Genomic DNA, 19514 nt, shown 5'->3' with positions numbered 1-19514 from the left:
AGGTAAATTATTTATTACTAAACATGAGCAAAAAGCAAGGAATACAAATAAAATTGGGTTGCCTCCCAACAAGCGCTATCGTTTAACGCCCTTAGCTAGGCATAAAAGGCAAGGATAGATCTAGGTATTGCCATCTTTGGTAGGCAATTCTTCAATGAGGCATCTACCATCCTTAGGAATTTCTTTCTTTTTAGTTATTATCAAACTTTTAGGCACAAGATCGAAAAATGCATTTGTAACAAATGGTTTCTTAATGATAGTAACAAGATTGGGATGAATACTTATAGATTTGAGGTCCGCAGTTTCCTTACTAGAGGATTCACCCTTATTTTTAGGAACATACATAAGCTTGGCAATTTTAGTATGGGGACTTGGAGTATTCTTTACGGAAGAAAAAGCGGTTCCCAAGTTGGTAATAATACCCTCAAGTTTATCAATTCTAGTGGAATCCTGATTTATTTTCTCATTAACTATGGGTTCCTTCTCTTTAATATTTTTCAAAGTGACTCCTACTTTAGATCCATATTGAGAGATTCGGTTGTGGATCTTTTTATCCAAATTTTCAATTGACTCTACGGTAGCAACCTTATTTTCAATAATTTCGAGCCTTTGCATTACATGCTCCAAAGTTAATACAGTTCCATTAACCAAAAGAGGTGGTGAGCCAAATAAATCTATCATAGCATTATAAGAATCAAAAGTGTGGCTACCCAAGAAATTCCCTCCGGTAATGGTGTCAAGGACATATCTGTACCAAGGAGCAACGCCTACATAAAAATTGCGAAGAAGAGCGGAAGTAGATTGCTTCATGGTAGATCTATTTTGAGTATTGCAAATTCTATACCAGGCGTCTTTTAGATTTTCTCCCTCCCTTTGCTTAAAATTTAGAACTTCATTCTCGGGAGACAACGGAGAAGATAGAGGACTCGCCATAACGACAAGTAAATGGAAAAGAGGCAAATAGAGAAAGAGAGGGAGGATAGAGAGAGAGGGCGAATAAAACGGTAAGGGTGAAGTGGGGGAGAGGAAAACGAGAGGCAAATGGCAAATAATGTAATGCGGGAGATAAGGGTTGTGATGGGTACTTGGTATATTGACTTTTGCGTAGACTCCCCGGCAACGGCGCCAGAAATGGCTCGTTGTCGGGAGTTAGATCTTGACTTGCGCGAACCTCCCCGACAACGGCGCCAGAAATTGTTCTTGCTACCTCTTGAGCACTGCGTTGGATTTCCCCGAAGAGGAAAGGATGATGCAGCAAAGTAGCGTAAGTATTTCCCTCAGTTTTTGAGAACCAAGGTATCAATCCAGTAGGAGGTTGCGCGCGCGCCCCTAGTACCTGCACAAAACAAATAACTCCCCGCAACCAACGCGATAAGGGGTTGTCAATCCCTTCACGGTCACTTACGAGAGTGAGATCTGATAGATATGATAAGATAATATTTTTGGTATTTTTGTGGTAAAGATGCAAAGTAAAATAAAAGCAAAGTAAAAAAGCAAAGGAAATAACTAAGTATTGGAAGATTAATATGATGAAGATAGACCTGGGGGCCATATGTTTCACTAGTGGCTTCTCTCAAGAGCATAAGTATTTTACGGTGGGTGAACGAATTACTGTTGAGCAATTGACAGAATTGAGCATAGTTATGAGAATATGTAGGTATGATCATGTATATAGGCATCACGTCCGAGACAAGTAGACCGACTCCTGCTTGCATCTACTACTATTACTCCACTCATCGACCGCTATTCAGCATGCATCTAGAGTATTAAGTTCATGAAAACAGAGTAACGCCTTAAGCAAGATGACATGATGTAGAGGGATAAATTCATGCAATATGATGAAAACCCCATCTTGTTATCCTCGATGACAACAATACAATACGTGCCTTGCTGCCCATACTGTCACTGGGAAAGGAAACCGCAAGATTGAACCCAAAGCTAAGCACTTCTCCCAATGCAAGAACGATCAATCTAGTAGGCCAAACCAAACTGATAATTCGAAGAGACTTGCAAAGATAACCAATTATACATAAAAGAATTCAGAGAAGATTCAAATATTGTTCATAGATAATCTTGATCATAAACCCACAATTCATCGGTCTCAACAAACACACCGCAAAAAGAAGATTACATCGAATAGATCTCCACAAGAGAGGGGGAGAACATTGTATTGAGATCCAAAAAGAGATAAGAAGCCATCTAGCTAATAACTATGGACCCGAAGGTCTGAGGTAAACTACTCACACTTCATCGGAGAGGCTATGGTGTTGATGTAGAAGCCCTCCGTGATGGATACCCCCTCTGGCGGAGCTCCGAAACAGGCCCCAAGATGGGATCTCGTGGATACAGGAAGTTACAGCGGTGGAATTATGGTTTTGGCTCCGTATCTGATCGTTTGGGGGTACGTAGGTATATAGAGTAGGAAGGAGTACGTCGGTGGAGCAACAGGGGGCCCACGAGGGTGGAGGGCGCGCCTGGGGGAGGTAGGCGCGCCCCCTACCTCGTGGCCTCCTCCTTTGTTTCTTGACGTAGGGTCCAAGTCTCCTGGATCATGTTCGGTGAGAAAATCACGTTCCCGAAGATTTCATTCCGTTTGGACTCCGTTTGATATTCCTTTTCTTCGAAACCCTAAAATAGGCAAAAAAAAACAACAATTCTAGACTGGTCCTCCGGTTAATAAGTTAATCCAAAAATAATATAAAAATGGATAATAAAGCTCAATAATGTCCAAAACAGTAAATAATATAGTATGAAGCAATAAAAAATTATAGATACGTTGAAGACGTATCATCCACCCACATGCCGTATAAAGCCTCCTGAAGGCGATTCAGGCCGGTGTAGGTTCTATGTACAAAAATGTGGTAGTTTGGATCTCACTTTATCTTTTTCTCAAAAGAAGGGTCACACTGTATTCGCTTGTATCTCGTTGTTGAGTAGTTTCTACTATTACTAGTAGACTAGCTCATTGTTCGTGCATTACTACCACAAAAAATGATTCAAATTGCATTGTAGTTGTATACAAGAAGCAATGCATCATTTAATACTAAGGAAAAGAAATTCAATTAAGTAGCCAACGCTGCACTTGCGTAAGTGTGGCAGCGATGAGAGCACCATTGCAAGATGTGATTTTATTTTTCTCTCATCAAATTGGAGGGTCTGGTGGGTTCTATATGGATGAGGAAGATTGGGGTGGCGCGGGGGAGAGAACTCACCACCAACACCGCCGACAACTCCAATTTATAAGATACTAGAGACATGTTGTTGTTTTTTTTTGGAAAAACTAGTAATTACTCTCTCCGTCACATCACAGATTGCCAAACGGTATTCTCTAAAGGGGAAAATGGACGATTGAAGGAAAAATAACTCTTTTAGGGCGAACTAAAAAGGAAAAAAAAACTTGTGTGCTCCTTGGATGCTCGCTAGGCTAGCAAGAAAGCAAGCAAACCTGAAAGAAACACGAGGACATGTGCCCTGTTGCCGTGCCATACGTGCCGCTGCAATAAACAAACGAATTACTGCTCCAATCAGGGATGGAAAGTTCTGTCCTGAAATTAACAACGCACGAGCACATGCTCTCATGCCAACACAAATTACACCGCCAGCTGAAGCAGTTAACTAAACTTCCTTTTTTCCCCCTACAATAACATGGGCCGGCAAAGTTTCGTCCGGCCCGGCGATTCGCCGACGGACGGCCGCGATCCGGCGCCCTCGCCGCCAAGTGGAGAGGCGGACGGACCGGATCACCCGAGCCCCACTGGGTCCACATGACCCAGGCCCGGTCCGGCGGTTTACGCGCGGGAATGAAAAGGAGGAGAGATCAGATCACGGCACGGGACGGGGAATCCGTCGCTGTTGGTGTTGTGCTCCGGCCTCCGGCTGCCTTTGCGGCTGCCCACGCGCGCCGCACGTGCGCTGCCTCCGCCACGGCGCCACGATCGCCGCCCCCTTCCTCTCCCGCGGTTACTGTTGCGCTGTTTATGTTTACCACCTCCGCCGAGCTAGCTACGACATGCCGCCGCTGCCCCGCCCACTCCGCAGTCACGGTCAACTAACCGCTCACGGCGGCTGACAGGTGGGGCCGGCCCACTAGCCATGGTCTGCCGATCCTGTCTCGGCCTCGCCGGGATAACTAATCACGTGGTTAAAGTGGAAGAATTCCGCGGAGTGGCTTATTACTGCCACCACCAGCTGGGCGAGCACCGGACGGGGGGAGGAGGGGAGCTCGAGCTCGGGCTCGCTAATGGCGGAGAGCGACGGCGGCGAGGCGGACCCCGGCGCCGGCCGCGCGGCAGGCGGTGGCGACGACCCGGCCCCGCGCGCGCAGCGGCCGCAGCTCGCCAAATCGCGCACCATCGCCGGCTCCGCCGCCGCGGCCGCCTCCGCCGAGATAAGGCGAGGCGGGAGGGACGGCGGCATCCTCGCCCGCCGCTCCACCACGGCGGCGGCGGCGCCCCTCCCGCAGGTGCCCAGGCGGCTCACCGTCGCCGTGGACGACCCCTCCCACGCGGCGCCCAACGCCGGCGTGCTCGACCGCGACTGGTGCTACCCGTCCTTCCTCGGCCCGCACGCCTCGCGCCCGCGCCCGCCGCGCCAGCAGCAGACGCCGCCGCCCGCCGTCGCCGCTGCCCCCGCCCGCCGGAACCCTAGCGGCAACCCGGCCACCACGCGGAGGGTGGCGGCCTCGCAGCGGGACGAGGAGAAGTCCCTGGCCTCCGTGGTCAAGCAGTCGGCGCTGCTCGGGGAGAGGAGGCCGCTCTCGCCCCCGCCGCCGCCGCCGCGCGCTCGCCGATTCGATCTCTCTCCCTACTGCCTCCTACTAGTAAGCAATGCCATTTAAAGCTCCAGCCTTGTTTGCAACAGCTGACTTACTATTCTGGTCCATTTCCCCCGTGAATTTATTGCTTGCAGTTGCTGGTCGTAACCGTCACAAGCTCCTCCCTGGCTTTCTGGCAGTGGATGAAAGTGCTGGGGCTCCAGGTTACCTATCTATTTCACCTGCCAAAATTGTGTGGTGCCAGTTGGTTTCACCATAACTGATATCTCTGACAGCTTATAAGCACTTGCATTTTTGCAGAAAAAGGTCAGATCATGCAGTGGTGGTGCTGATGCTGCGGACAGTGAGGAAACTGCCGAGACATCCTGGGTTCTTGGGGACCCTGGTTCCGGCTTTGTTAGCTCTGAGAGCTGGAAATTAGCTCCGATGCTTGCACTGGCAATACCGTTGTTCCTTTTTAAATACGCTGACCAGCTGCGGCGAAAGAAAGAAAATTCCAGCAGGACGAGAAGCACCGAGGAAGAAGTGCCTCTCGAGAAGAGGATTGCTTACAAGGTTGATGTGTTCTTCTCAGGGCATCCGTATGCTAAGTTGCTTGCCCTCCTGATCGCCACTGTAGTTCTCATTGCCTCGGGCGGCATTGCGCTGTATTCTGTCAGTGGCAGTGGGTTCCTGGAGGCTCTTTGGCTTTCCTGGACTTTTGTGGCAGATTCAGGAAACCATGCTGACCAGGTTGGCCTCGGTCCAAGGATTGTGTCCGTGTCGATTAGCGCCGGTGGCATGCTGGTGTTTGCCACGATGCTCGGGCTTGTGTCAGATGCGATATCGGAGAAGGTGGATTCTTGGCGTAAGGGGAAAAGTGAGGTGATAGAGGTCAACCATATACTAATCCTCGGATGGAGCGACAAGCTGGTAATGTTCTGGTGAAATATTGCTTGAGTATCAATACTAATAAGTAACAAATCAGTCAGGCAGCAGATAACTTAGTAAAGCGTCCTGTGATAGAACCTGACGATCCCCTAGTAGTGCGTTTCTGAAGTAGGTTTGTAAGAAATGTTAATGTATGCTGACTTGTAGGATTTCATTTTCAAGGATTCAATGCACATTATGCTTTCAAAACTTAAGTCTGTATTTTAAATTCCATTTTAGACAAACCAACTTCGGAAGTTAAATGTTGGTCTTTTTTCACCATTTTTAGTCACTTTATGCACTTCATTTTGTACATTATCCTCCAATCTTACCGAGGGAAGTTGTGCACTGAGCACTGAGGTTTATTTGCTTGCTTTGGTATTGATAAAGACTGAATCAACTGGCTTACTACTTTTTTCACTATGTGGAGCAGGGCTCTCTTCTGAAGCAGCTGGCTATAGCCAATAAAAGCATTGGTGGTGGTGTAGTTGTTGTCCTGGCAGAAAGAGACAAGGAAGAGATGGAGATGGACATAGGAAAGCTAGGATTTGATTTCATGGGAACATCTGTAATATGTAGAAGCGGCAGTCCTCTAATCCTAGCAGATCTGAAGAAGGTACCGAGCTGTTCTTCTGATCCTCCACTATGAATACACTCCTTGGATGGTTTCTTTTCATGCTATGTGTCATGTAAATATCTACCTGAAATGTCCTTTCCTCCCCACAGGTTTCTGTTTCCAAAGCGCGTGCTATTATTGTTTTAGCATCTGATGAAAATGCAGACCAAGTTAGTGTTTTCTTCTATCCACCTTTACTATTTTGGGGTTGACAGCTCATATAATTATTTGCCCAACGTTCATTTTCTCCATTCCCCCCCAGAGTGATGCACGAGCTTTGCGTGTCGTACTGAGCCTGACTGGAGTAAAAGAGGGCTTAAGGGGGCATATTGTTGTAGAGATGAGTGACCTTGACAATGAACCTTTAGTGAAATTGGTTGGAGGTGAACTAATTGAAACAGTTGTTGCCCATGATGTCATTGGACGTTTGATGATACAGTGTGCACTCCAACCTGGCTTGGCACAGGTACATTTCGATGTAACACTTGGTTCTGCAGTAAGAAAGAAAAGAAACAAAATCTTTGAGCCTAGCATACTAAACTGCAATGCTGTTTGGTCCTGTATTTTTGCCCGGGATGTATCCATGATTGCTAACCCACCATATTCTTTTGCAGATATGGGAGGATATTTTGGGATTTGAAAATGCAGAATTCTATATAAAAAGATGGCCAGAATTGGATGGCATGCGGTTTGGGGATGTGTTAATCTCATTCCCTGATGCTGTGCCCTGCGGAGTGAAGCTTGCGTCAAGATTTGGAAGTATATTAATGAATCCGGATGATGATTATGTTTTAAGAGAAGGCGATGAAATCCTTGTTATAGCAGAAGATGATGATACTTATGCACCTGCTCCTCTACCAGAGGTTAATTTTCTGAGCTATGCTTAATGTTGTATAATATTTAGTCTCTTTGTACCAACTATCATTAAGCCAGTCATACTGCCCAGATAAAAAAAAATCCTATTCACTTAGATTTTTATTTGATCTATGTTATTTCTTGCCAGGTGCATAAGGGTTTTCTACCTAACGTTCCCACCCCGCCTAAATATCCAGAGAAAATTTTGTTCTGTGGTTGGCGACGTGACATCCATGATATGATAATGGTAAGTTAACCTGTGCATTTTGCCAGGATCGATGTACGTTTACGCACATCTTGGATATGAATGTTGGTGCTGTTGTGTAGGTTCTAGAAGCATTTCTTGCTCCAGGTTCTGAATTGTGGATGTTCAATGAGGTGCCAGAGAAGGCGAGGGAGACAAAACTGACTGACGGTGGTATGGATATTCTTGGACTAACAAACATTAAACTTGTACACAAAGAAGGGAATGCTGTCATCAGGCGGCACTTAGAAAGCTTGCCTCTTGAGACCTTTGATTCTGTGAGTATATGCCCTATCATAGAGACAAATGTAGTACTCTGAACGTTTCTATTCAAACAATGATTGTTTTATGGAACCGTCAATGTTGTCCAAAATAGTTCGTCATCTTGGCTCGCATTTCTTTTACTCAGTTTACCTATGCTGAAATACACCCATTGCTAACTTTGAAACCACAGATTTTAATTCTTGCAGATGAGTCGGTGGAGGACTCCATTGTACAATCGGATTCACGGTCCTTAGCTACACTTCTTCTAATTCGTGATGTTCAGGTGAGCAACAAGCAGCCTGGCTGTAGCATATATAACTGACAGTGCATAGGTAGATGACCGCTGCATTACTGATGTGTACCTTCTTCTGTAGTCCAAACGTCTTCCGTCGAAGGAGTCAAAATCACCTCTACATCACAATGGCTTCTCTCACAGCTCCTGGATTCGGAAGATGCAGCATGCATCGGACAAATCAATAATAATCAGTGAGATACTGGACTCAAGAACTAGAAACCTTGTATCTGTCTCCAAAATCAGCGATTACGTCCTGTCAAATGAACTTGTCAGTATGGCATTAGCAATGGTAGCAGAAGACAAGCAAATCAACAGAGTTCTTGAGGAACTTTTTGCTGAGGAGGTAACTATCTAAATTGTGACATAATTTGAGTTGTGCTTTAATATTGCAATAACATGTTTTTTCCACAATCTATGTGTACAAGCCACACTTACCAGTTAACAATGACTTGAAGCATCTCTATTTAATGTCGTACCAGATGATAGTTTTTAAAAATTAACTACCCAGTGACCTGCATAAGATCTGACCGTGGTAATCCTATGGTACAGGGCAACGAGATGTGCATACGGTCTGCTGAGTTTTACCTGTATGAACAAGAGGAATTGAGTTTCCTGGACATAATGGTGAGGGCTCGTGAGCGAGACGAGATTGTGATCGGCTACCGGCTTGCCAACACCGATGAGGCAATCATTAATCCAGAGCACAAGTCGGAGATTAAGAAGTGGTCTCTAGACGACGTGTTTGTTGTGATCGCGAAAGGTGACTGACTAGTTTTACAATGTCATCTCACTTTTTTTGAAGCGCAAGTGTATACTATGATAGTAATAATAGTACAATACTAATCCATGCTAGCTGATAGAGAAGATAACCGGGCAAAGCATATGTGAAAGTACAGTTGTGATCTCATCTCACCCGAGACATTGGCACTGTACATGTCGGTTCCTGTGGTCTCCGTAGCATTCAGTTCACCTCAACGTAGGTAACTTCGGCGCCCCAGCCAGAGGTTGTTGCTGATGAGTAAATAAGCAGTACAGTGGGTCAATGCAGTAGGAATAGCTTGTGACTCATGTTGTATTTTGTAAGCTCGCAGCTAATTATTGAATCCGTGATATGCTATATGCCATGATGTGTTGATGTTCAAAGGAAAGAGGACATGCAGAGTATTCTGTGAATGCTCCTGTAGTTGTACCTAGACATAGCTAAACAGCGTGCATCTTTGTTCTTTTACTTTTGCTATGCTGCGTTGATGTTCCAAGAAAGAGGACATGCAGTATGACCTGTGATTCTGTGAAGGCCCCTGTGATGTTATCTAACCATAGCTGTACCTCTGCATAGTGCATCTTGGTTCTTCTACTTTCTCTTGAGACTTATTAATTCAGTTGCAAATCAAGCAACTGTGAAATAGAGCACCTCCGTGCTAGAAGCATATCATCGGAGCTATGTGATGGTGCTAGCTCGTTGACTGTTGAGACAATTAAGAAGGTTTGAATCCTGGCATGCCTCTGCAAAGTTGAGAAAGAAAGACAAGTGCCTCATGATACCAGCTTAGGAGCTGTAGCTGTAGGTGGTGCTTGCGGTCATCACAGCACGTGGAGATGGCTGCACCAACTGGTAGGAGTATTTGGTATCGGTTGGATGGGTTGGTGGTGCTAACTGTTATACCAGAAGTAGCCCAGGGACATTCTGAAGAGGGTGTATCCACCACAACTCCCACTTGTAGCACAAATTGCCAGTTTTAGGGCGAACCACAGAATGCGTCGGCAATACTTCAAGCTTTAAACATGAAGCGCTGGATAGCCTGAGGAGCGCCATTTCTCCCAATCACAGGGAATACAAGCATACGCTTTATATGTACATAAGTTTCTCTGTCAAGAGCCAAATATTACAGCATTCATCAAGCCCCCTTTGTCCCATGTAAATTATGTTACAGGAACCAAAACCAAACAGAAGCAAACTTCCACAAAATTGCATATCCCACTGAGCACAGAAGTTCCACGATAGGCCGATTATCTACAGGTAACTTACTCCGCATACTTTCATGATATGCGTAGCGAGCTCATGCGGAGCTCTCCGCTTGCATGAACCTCCTTGACCCTCTTGTCGTACTCATCCTCCTCTTCCTCCTCCGCCACTTCTGGCCTCTCTTCCTCTTCCTTCTCTTCCTCGTCGTCCGAACCCTCATCGCCCCAACCATAGCTTGGCCTGGATGACTTTGGCATGGTCCTTGCCTCCTGGACGATCTTCATGATCTCTTCTGAAGTCTGCTCCGAGAAAGAAGGCACGGCGTTATCCCTCCTGAAGTACATGGCCTGCGCCGTCTCTGTGAGCTCCCTTGGCAGGTTCTTCAGGAACCATGGGTGGCTCTTTATCTCCCTCATCGTGATTCTCTGGACAGCATTCAGATTATCACGTCAACGCGATGTCACTTGCTATGAAACATGGTGACTTCCTAAAAAGAAGAAGGCGAAAGATACAGATTGAGGTCATTACCTTCGATGGGACATTAACAAAGATACGGGCCATAAGCTGTCGGCATTCCATGGATATGTGGACATGATCAGGTATAGTATATTGCACGGACATTATTCGCTGTAGATGAAGAGTGGCCATAATGAGGGTCATTTGACGTGCAAAAGGAAATACTGTGAGCCAAAATAGGATAAATCTGCGTCGCATAATTCTAGAATGTCACCTGAATGGTCTTGCGTATATTCTTGGGGTCATCCTGGTCTTCAAATGGATAGCCTCCCACAAGCATGACGTAAAGAGTCACCCCACAAGACCACACATCTGCAAGCTACATTAACAAGATCCATTGCTGCTAATTAGTATATAGCTGAAGAATAGTCTCATGTCACTAGATACTAGCTAATATCCATTAGGACGACATACAAAGTTCAGGACCGACATCTGACAATCTCTTATGTGACTATGATTAGCATGGTTTACTGTGATACTAAACTTCAGATTCAGTAACCGCACAGGAAAATTGTGTTGACTCTGCAGTGTCAAGATAAAGCATCCTAATGATGCAGTTCTAGTGCAGTTTTGTACTTCTGTTCTGTTGTTGCATTATTCATTTAGCCTAAAGGTTCTTCCTTGCGTTGTTGAAGTTTCAGTGTGCTAGCATACTGAACTTACAAATTAACCACAAGGACCATCGCCTTGATCAGCAAAACCAACTTATAAATTATACTAGCCCCGGTAGCCATGAATAATGATTAAAGCAAAATAACTGGCTTCATTTGATGGAGCATAGTCACGTGTATGAATCCACCCACCACTCCCACAGTCGCTGGGTTGATCAGGGAAGCACCAACATGGCAAAAACTAAGTGAAACAGGCATGCCAATGCTACAGTTCTCCATTCCCGTGAAAAGCTATGGAATACAGCCCAACATTTGCATAATATATGCCAATACAGTGCATCTTTGTATCAAGGAAGCCATGACATCACATTTCCTACAATGTGGACAGGAATTAGACATCCTTGCATGCATTTACCATGCTCCAAAATTTAGACTTCATAAAATACAATGGATTCAATAGAAGCAAACAGCAAGGCAGGAAAGTAGGCTGCAGAAAATTTGCCACGATAGGGGCCGAGCTGGACTTACTTCTGTTACCAGGCAAACCTACCTACCTATTTGCGATAAAATGATTTGAACAAGAAACTAGAATCCAAAAACTCCATGAATAGTTAAAAAGGTGAACCATATCTAGAAACATGTAGAATCTAGAGGATAAGAACCTATTTTGTGGATGGATGGTCTGCATTCACCAAATAGCCCACTCCACTTTTCCGATGTCAACATCCTTTGTTGTACATCTTACCTCGACAAACCAAACAGAAGATGTTCCAGCACCTCATGCTGACAATGACTCCTCATCAAACAGAAGCTTGCCAAGAGAATTTCAGATAATCTGTTTGTCCAATATTCGTGGTATTTTTAAATATAATATAATGTATTGCCCATCACAATTTAATAAATAAAGCCAAATATCAGGTATTTCCTAAAATCTTTTCCCTGCTTTTAGATAATGCAAGCTTTTGGAAGGTACTCCTTTAGCCTTGGGGTGCCCGTCATTCAACTGGCCTTTTGATTAAATTGAGGGGCCAAGCATATGTAACGTCACAATCATGACGCAAGTGCATCCACTAAATGGTTTCAATGGAGAAGTTTAAATAGTGTCAAGGCACCGACTATTTAACCAATCAGGAAGGCTTGGCAGAATGCCCAAATACTCGTAATTTCAGTGAAATCATGAGTAAAACTTGCATACTATATTTCTCATGTGAAAACCACAAGATGAAAGAGATATTTGCACATACAATGCCTAGAAAAGAGGTTTGTTCTAATGACCTAACAGATTATCTTGCAAAGGACTAACAGAAACCAGATAAGGTAAATGTAAAACAATAAAAAAATACAAACTCACCTTTCCATCATACTCACGGCGGGATAGCACCTCTGGTGCAATATATGCTGGCGTCCCCACTGCTGATTTGGGCCTTGAATGCAATACTGATGACTGATCCAGAAATGGGAAGAACAGTTTCTGTGAGAATTTACAGACATCGATAACTTGAAGGTTCAATATGTGGGTTCAGGGACAACCTTGGAGTAGCCGAAATCGCATATTTTGAGCCGTGGAGCTGCACTGCCATCCAAGAGAACGTTCTCCAGCTTCAAATCTCTATGGCATATTTGCTGGTATATGACAAGATTGTTCCGAGAATCAAGTTAATAGAAATACAGTACACTACATCTTGGCTCATACATAAGACTGCAGAAGATTAACAGTGAAACCAGCCGTGAAACATAAAAGAAACTTGAAAGGTGAAACACTAGGCACACTAGTCATTTGTGATTCAGGAAAGTGGGCTGCTGATTTGAATGTAAATTATTATAACAATACTCTTGCTTGCGTGTTCGTACCATGTGATGGCAATAGCTCACACCACAGATCAACTGCTGAAAGAAATACCTTGCCTGCGTGAAGCAAAACCAGATTAAGTATTGCTCTTCCACCCAAATCCATAAGATTATAAAATTGAGGAATAAATCACGAGACCTCATCCTCACTGAAGCGCCCACGATCACAGATTCGCTCAAACAGCTCCCCACCTGCTGCGAACTCCATGACAATCATAAGATTTGTTGGCGTCAGTACCACCTGGAGAATTGCCCCCCAGAACAACTAATTAAAATCATGTGTGTGGACGCGTGGTTGTGATAAGGAACAAGTAAATAAAGCTAAAAGCACAATCTGATTCCTTCTTCCATCAAAAGTTTGTGCTATTGCAATGCAAACAGAAAGATATGCCTTTATGTTTCAGGTGAATAATTGCCACGGAGAAGGTGCCTCTCGGCGACATGCATCTGTAACATGAGAATCCACGCCCAAACCACACAAATATACAAGGGGCTTGTGTAAAGCGAAATCAGGAAAGGGGGAAAAGGAAGGGAGGTATCAAACATTAGGTAGCAATCGAAGATTCCTCACCACATGCAGTTAGGAGAATTTTTTACAGGAAAAAAAAATCACCCGCGCCATTCCTACCCCGTGAACACCAAACGATTTGCGTTCGGAAACGCGAAAATTTTGTTTTGAAAAACAGAGAGAGAATTGGCCCATGTGGACGAATTTTTGCACGAACCTCCTTGAAGCGGATGATGTTGGGGTGGCGCAGCGAGCGGTGGTTGATGATCTCCCTGTAGACATTCTCGTCAATCTGCAGGGCACAGATCCCCAAAACGGTAATTAATCCTCCTCCCGCCGGACAAGCAAGCCAGCCAGCCCAATTACTCCTCCTTGTATGTAGCACAAAAATAAATAAACGGAGAGGACGGGGGGAGGAAGACAAGCGAACGAACCCGGTGTCCGCGCTCGATGCACTTGACGGCGACGAGCTCGCGGGTCTCGCGGTTGCGCATCAGCCGCGCCACCCCGAAGTTGCCCGACCCGATGTCCCGCACCGCCTCGTACTTCTCCATCCCCTCCCTCCCTCCCTCCGCCCCCCGCGCGTCGCCGGCCGCGCCCCCCTGCCCCTGCCCCTCGGCCTCCTCCTCCCTCACGCGCACGATCCCCGTGGGACCCACGACGGCTTGCCTGCCGGCCGGAGCCGCGGACGGAACGGAGGGCACGGCGGCGGCGGAAGGGCGCGAGGCGAGGCTGCGGAAGGGTGCGGTGCGGTGGGGGCTCGCGCCGTGCCTCGTTCGTTGGGTCGGTAGGTTGGCTCTGGGCCGTGCCGCGGGTTGCGTCTGCGGTGGCGCGTGTGTGGGGGCGGTGCGTGGGCGTGTGTCGCGGGGAGGATTATATACCCAGGGGGGGAGGGGCGCGGCCAGCGAGGTGGAGGAGGAGCCAGGCGGGAGGGGGGGTGGGGAGGTGGAGTGGGCGGAGGGGCTGCCCGGTGGGCCACGCCGTCGGCGGGTCCGCGTCACGCAGCGTGGCGCGCGGACCCCGCCTGCCTGCCGCCTGGCTGGCTCCTGTTCGCGGCTGGATTCGTTTCGATGCGTCCAAAATGGCTCGCTACTGCTGGAGCTTTGCGCTGTTTGATCGGCGGAAAAATATCCCGGAGGGGGAAAAACGGGAAAACATCCATTTGGTATCCTGCTGCTATGAATACCTGTTTCCATCGAAGGAATGATCCCACTGGGTATAATTAATGCTGTACTAATCAGATCACAGCGTCGCATGTCGGCTTTACTTTATCGTATCTTTTTCTTTTTTGATATTCACTTTGTCGTATCTTTGTGTTATCTTAGCCGGCTGATTTTGTGAACTAGGTAGTGGAGTAATATTGTGGTTGTAGGGGGAAGAGGATGATCATGTGCTTCCAGCCCTGGAGCCCGTGGGTCGTTGGATCATGAATCCAACGGTAGGAAGAGCTCATCCAAACTTTCAAGAAAACCCCTCAAGGAGTCCTGTAGTTTTGTGTAATTTTGCCCAGGTCCAAAGACTTCGAAGCTAACCACTAAAGAATGACATCAAGTGAGGCATTACATGTTCGTAGCTGGCATCCCAAATTCACGGGCATAGTGTTAAATAGCTTTGAAATCTGATAACACTTAACACCATTGGCTCATCACATAACCATGGTTATGTAAGCTCTCATTTTCGTTCTTCTCTTTATCTCTCCCCTGTCCCCTTTCTCGTCGAGAGTCCCCAACGTTCTACCCCGACTCCTCTCCCCTTCTCCTCAGTCGTTGTCGCCAACATGAGTGGGAAAGGGAGGGGAGCTCAAGTAGACTCTTTACGTAGTAAACTGGGGTAGTAGTAGTCAACTTAAGGACATGTGGCTTTGTGCTTGTTTGAAGTTCTTCAATGTACCATGCAGATGGTGTATGATGGTTGTCATGCTTTTCCCCTAATTGTTTTCTATGGAGGAAGCTAGCAGTTGATGGTAGACCTAATGAGTGCTCCCTCGATAAGCCTGGCAATGGGCCAAATCGGACCAGCGTAGATGTCCATTCCCTCACCTTGAGCAGTCGCGGGGTTAGTAAAAAGTTGGGTGTGAATCTGTCATCAGCTTCCCCTGGTCTGGCGCTCGGAGGGGAAGGCTGGTATCGATGATCTCTTGCTTTTCTTATTGCACGGGAAGACCTCTGCCATCTGAGTCGTGGATCTAAGGACAAAAAACTCTCCAATATGCCTCTTGGAAGGCATGGATGGATCGTCGACCGCTCGTCGACTTCTCTTATTGCATGTGCCTTCATCTGCAACCTCCAATGGGAGGCCCTTGTTCCCTTGTTGTCTCTAAGCAAGGAAACGGTAGGGGACGTTGGCCAAAGTGTCTCCAACGAGGTTAACATCTACTCAAGGACTGGTTTGCTTTATATGTTTCCTATAACGGGTGCTTATCGAAAAGTTCAAGGACTTGGGTAAATTTATTTTCCTTAGGTTCCTTCAACTATTGCGTTAATTCTAATTTTGAAATACACACAAATTATTTGACTCACCCCATTAGTTAAGCAAGAAAATACTTGCCTGAATAATTAGTGAAAATTGAGCGAAATCCATTACAAACTTGACCATAAAATACCAACAAGCAACAACCGTACAATGCATGCAGACTACTGCTAAACACCAAAGTCCAACGACCACTACAACAGTCAACAAAAGCATGCAAGCCGCTACTTATGTAAACCATCGACACGTGGGTCACTACACCACAAAGGAACCTTAATCGGCTGGCTACAGCTTGAGGATAACACATCGAAAAACTAATAGACACCACCAAATCCATGTTGACAACCCCAAAAATGGGAACCATGCATTATGTAACAAAAGACACCTCCCCGTTAGCGTCACCCATATACTTTTGCTCCTAATTGTTTTCTATTTTTTGGATGCCTAATCGAGAGCTAGCGCCATCCTTTTTGCTTTTGCTCCTATTTGGTTTCTCATTTTGGATGTTGAAATACCGGATTAGGGTTAGAGCCACCCTTCTCGCTTATTGTTTTCTCCTTCACGATGCAGTCAATTATCTTGCCTAGTCGAGGGTTAGCAGCAGGCAACTTGCCAAGGAAATGACAATTTTTTTAAAGATGTGGCTTCCAATAGCAAGCACCAACATACCATTTGCATCAACCACATAAACCACCTACACAATGGACTTGGGCGAATGAATGTTAGTAAAGTCAAAACTACCACTTTCCTCATTGGCGGACGCCTTGCAGGGGCATCAAGAGGGGGAGCACTATGGGCGTCATAATTATAGTTGAGACCCCAAGTGAGACCACCTTCCACCACACAATTGATATTGGTGAAACAAGCTGACCACACAACTCCAGCAGGTTGGGCATTATCTTGAGCACCAAAGCCATGACCCCGACGATGGGCTCTTCCTCAACGAGTTTCGTAATTTTTCTCAGGTCCAAAGACTTCAAAGATAACCGTGAAAGAAACATGAAATGAGGCATTACATGATTATAGCAGACATCCCAAATTCATAGGCATAGTGTTGAATAATTTTAAAATAAGATAAAACTTAACACCATTAGTTAATCACATAATCATGGTTCCGTAAGATCTCATTTCTTTTATCCTCTTTATCTCTCCCTAATTCCCTTTCTCGTTGAGAGGCACGAACGCTCTCCCGACCCATCTCCCCTTTTCGTCTGTCATTGTCGTCAATCAGGGTGGAGGGGGAATGGGAGCTCGAGGAGCCTATGTACATAGTAGACATATGATAATACTTGCCTTAAGGGCATGCCGCTTTGTGCTTGTCTGCGGTTCTTCATTGCCATGCATATAGTGCTTGATGGTTGTTGTGCTCTTCCCCTATGGAGGAAGCTAGAAGTTGGTTGGTAGATTCTATGATTCCTCCCTCAGTAAGCTTGGCAGTGTGCCAAATCTGCCGACGAAGATCTCCATCCCCTCTTCCCGAGCCATCATGGGGGCAATAAAAGAATTGGGGGTGAATTTGTCTTCAATTTCCTTTGATGTGGCGCTCTGGGGGGGCATCAATGATCTTATTGCGCAGGAAGACCTCCACCACCTAGGTTGTGGATCTAAAAACACTCTATGATGTGCCTCTAGTGAGGCATGGGTGGATCGCCGACCACCCATCGACCTTGTCATTGGCCCTGTATGCCTTCATCTGCACCCTCCATGGGATGCCCTTATTCCCTTGTTGTGTCAAAGCAAGGAGGCAGCAGGGGACGCTGGCCAAAGTATCTCCAACAAGGCCAGCATCTACGAAGGACTGGATTTCTTTCTATGTTTCCTATATCTCGCAATGTTGCATGACCTGGCTAATTTTATTTTCCTTGGGTTTGATACGTATCCAACGTATCTATAATTTTTCATTGTTCCATGCTGTTATATTATCATTCTCAGATGTTTTATAATCATTTTATATCAACTTTATATCATTTTTGGAACTAACCTTGACATAGTGCCCAGTACTAGTTGTTGTTTTTTGCTTGTTTTGTACTTCGGAGAATATCAGTACCAAACGGAGCGAAACTTTTTGAAGAATTTTTTTGGACCAGAAGACACCCAGTGAGCCAAAGAAGTACCAGAGGGGAGGCCCGAGGTGGGCACAACCCACCAGGGCGCTCTAGGAGGCCCAGGCGCGCCTAGGGGGGTTGTGCCCCCTCAGTGACCTCCTGCACCGCCTCTTCTCCCTATAAATCCCCAAATATTCCAGAAACCCTAGGGGAGTCGACGAAATACAATTCCAGCCGCTGCAAGTTCCAGAACCACGAGATCCAATCTAGACACCATGACGGAGGGGTTCATCATCCTCATTGGTGCCTCTCCGATAATGCGTGAGTAGTTCACCATAGACCTATGAGTCCGTAGGCAGTAGCTATATGGCTTCCCCTCTCTCTTATTATTCTCAATACAATGGTCTCTTGGAGATCTATTTGATGTAACTCTGTTTGCGGTGTGTTTGTTGGGATACAATGAACTTTGAGTTTATGATCAGATCTATATCCATGAATATTATTTGAGTCTTCTTTGATCTCTTATATGCATGATTATTTATAGCCTCGTATTTCTTCTTCGAATCTTTGGTTTAGTTAGGCCAACTAGATCAATTTTTCTTGCCATGGGAAGAGGTGCTTTGTGATGGGTTCGATCTTGCGGTGTTCTTTCCCAGTGACAGAAGGGGCAGCAAGACACGCATGTATCGTTGCTATTAAGGATAACAAGATGGGGGCTATTCCTACATGAATAGATCTCGTCTACATCATGCCATCGTTCTTATTGCATTACTCAGTTTTCCATGAACTTAATACACTAGACGCATGCTGGATAGCGGTTGATGTGTGGAGTAATAGTAGTAGACGCAGGCAGGAGTCGGTCTACTAATCTTGGATGTGATGCCTATATATTGATCATTGCCTTGGATATCATCATAATTATTCGATCTTCTATCAATTGCCCAACGGTAATTTGTTTACCAACCGTATGCTATTTCTTGAGAGAAGCCACTAGTGAAATCTACGGCCCCAGGGTCTATTCTTTATTATATTTGCTTTGAGATCTATTTTAATTGCCTTTGTTTCCAGATCTATTATTCCAAAAACCCAAAAATACTTTGCTGCACTTTTTTATTACTTATTTTATTTTACGTTTTATCGAGATCTATTTATCCAATCTACAAAAAAAATCATGTCAACTTGACAATTTCTGGCGCCATTACCCGAAGAGGGATTGACAACCCCTCATACGCGTCGGGTTGCAAGTATTTGCTCTTTGTGTGCATGTACCATTTACATAGTGTTGCTTGGTTCTCCTACTGGATTGATACCTTGGTTTCATGATACGTCTCCAACTTATCTATAATTTTTTTGTTCCATGCTATTATATTATTTGTTTTGGATGTTTCATATGCATTAATATGCTATTTTATGTTATTTTTGGGACTAACCTATTAACCTAGAGCCCAGTGCCAATTTCTGTTTTTCCCTAGTTTTTTAGCTTCGCAGAAAAGGAATATCAAACGGAATAAAACTTTCACAAGGATTTTTCTTGGACCAAAAGACACCCAGGAGACTTGGAGTTCAAGTCAGAAGAGCCACTAGGCGGCGACAAAGG

At 45.5% G+C, this 19514-nt stretch overlaps 2 protein-coding genes across 3 annotated transcripts; one reads left to right on the top strand and one right to left on the bottom strand.

Moving 5' to 3' along the window:
* The first annotated feature begins 3567 nt into the window (after positions 1–3567).
* LOC125545393 (probable ion channel POLLUX) lies at positions 3568–9105 on the top strand. 2 transcript variants are annotated; one of them, XM_048709314.1, is made up of 12 exons: positions 3605–4819; positions 4909–4977; positions 5075–5686; positions 6117–6299; positions 6410–6469; positions 6562–6765; positions 6914–7162; positions 7303–7401; positions 7482–7676; positions 7853–7945; positions 8037–8300; positions 8507–9105. In XM_048709314.1, exons 1-12 carry the CDS (start codon positions 4241–4243, stop codon positions 8723–8725), a joined length of 2826 nt encoding a protein of 941 aa, XP_048565271.1. In that variant the 5' UTR covers positions 3605–4240; the 3' UTR covers positions 8726–9105. The 2 variants fall into 2 exon arrangements, with proteins under 2 accessions (XP_048565272.1, XP_048565271.1); XM_048709315.1 differs by lacking the exon at positions 8507–9105 and having other exon boundaries at positions 3568–4819; positions 7869–7945; positions 8037–8299.
* Positions 9106–9769: 664 nt separating this feature from the next.
* LOC125545395 (serine/threonine-protein kinase SAPK4) lies at positions 9770–14268 on the bottom strand. The gene is made up of 9 exons (XM_048709316.1): positions 13838–14268; positions 13621–13695; positions 13035–13136; positions 12899–12952; positions 12578–12670; positions 12399–12491; positions 10651–10755; positions 10449–10547; positions 9770–10345 (listed from the first exon to the last, which is right to left on the bottom strand). The coding sequence occupies exons 1-9, from the start codon at positions 13955–13957 to the stop codon at positions 9995–9997; spliced, it is 1092 nt and encodes a 363-aa protein (XP_048565273.1). The 5' UTR covers positions 13958–14268; the 3' UTR covers positions 9770–9994.
* Positions 14269–19514: the final 5246 nt, after the last annotated feature.

This window comes from Triticum urartu, chromosome 3 (assembly GCF_003073215.2).
Source record: "Triticum urartu cultivar G1812 chromosome 3, Tu2.1, whole genome shotgun sequence".
Classification (NCBI taxonomy): Eukaryota; Viridiplantae; Streptophyta; class Magnoliopsida; order Poales; family Poaceae; genus Triticum; species Triticum urartu.
Note: the sequence above shows the minus strand (reverse complement) of the source record. Positions and strands in the feature narration are given on the sequence as shown.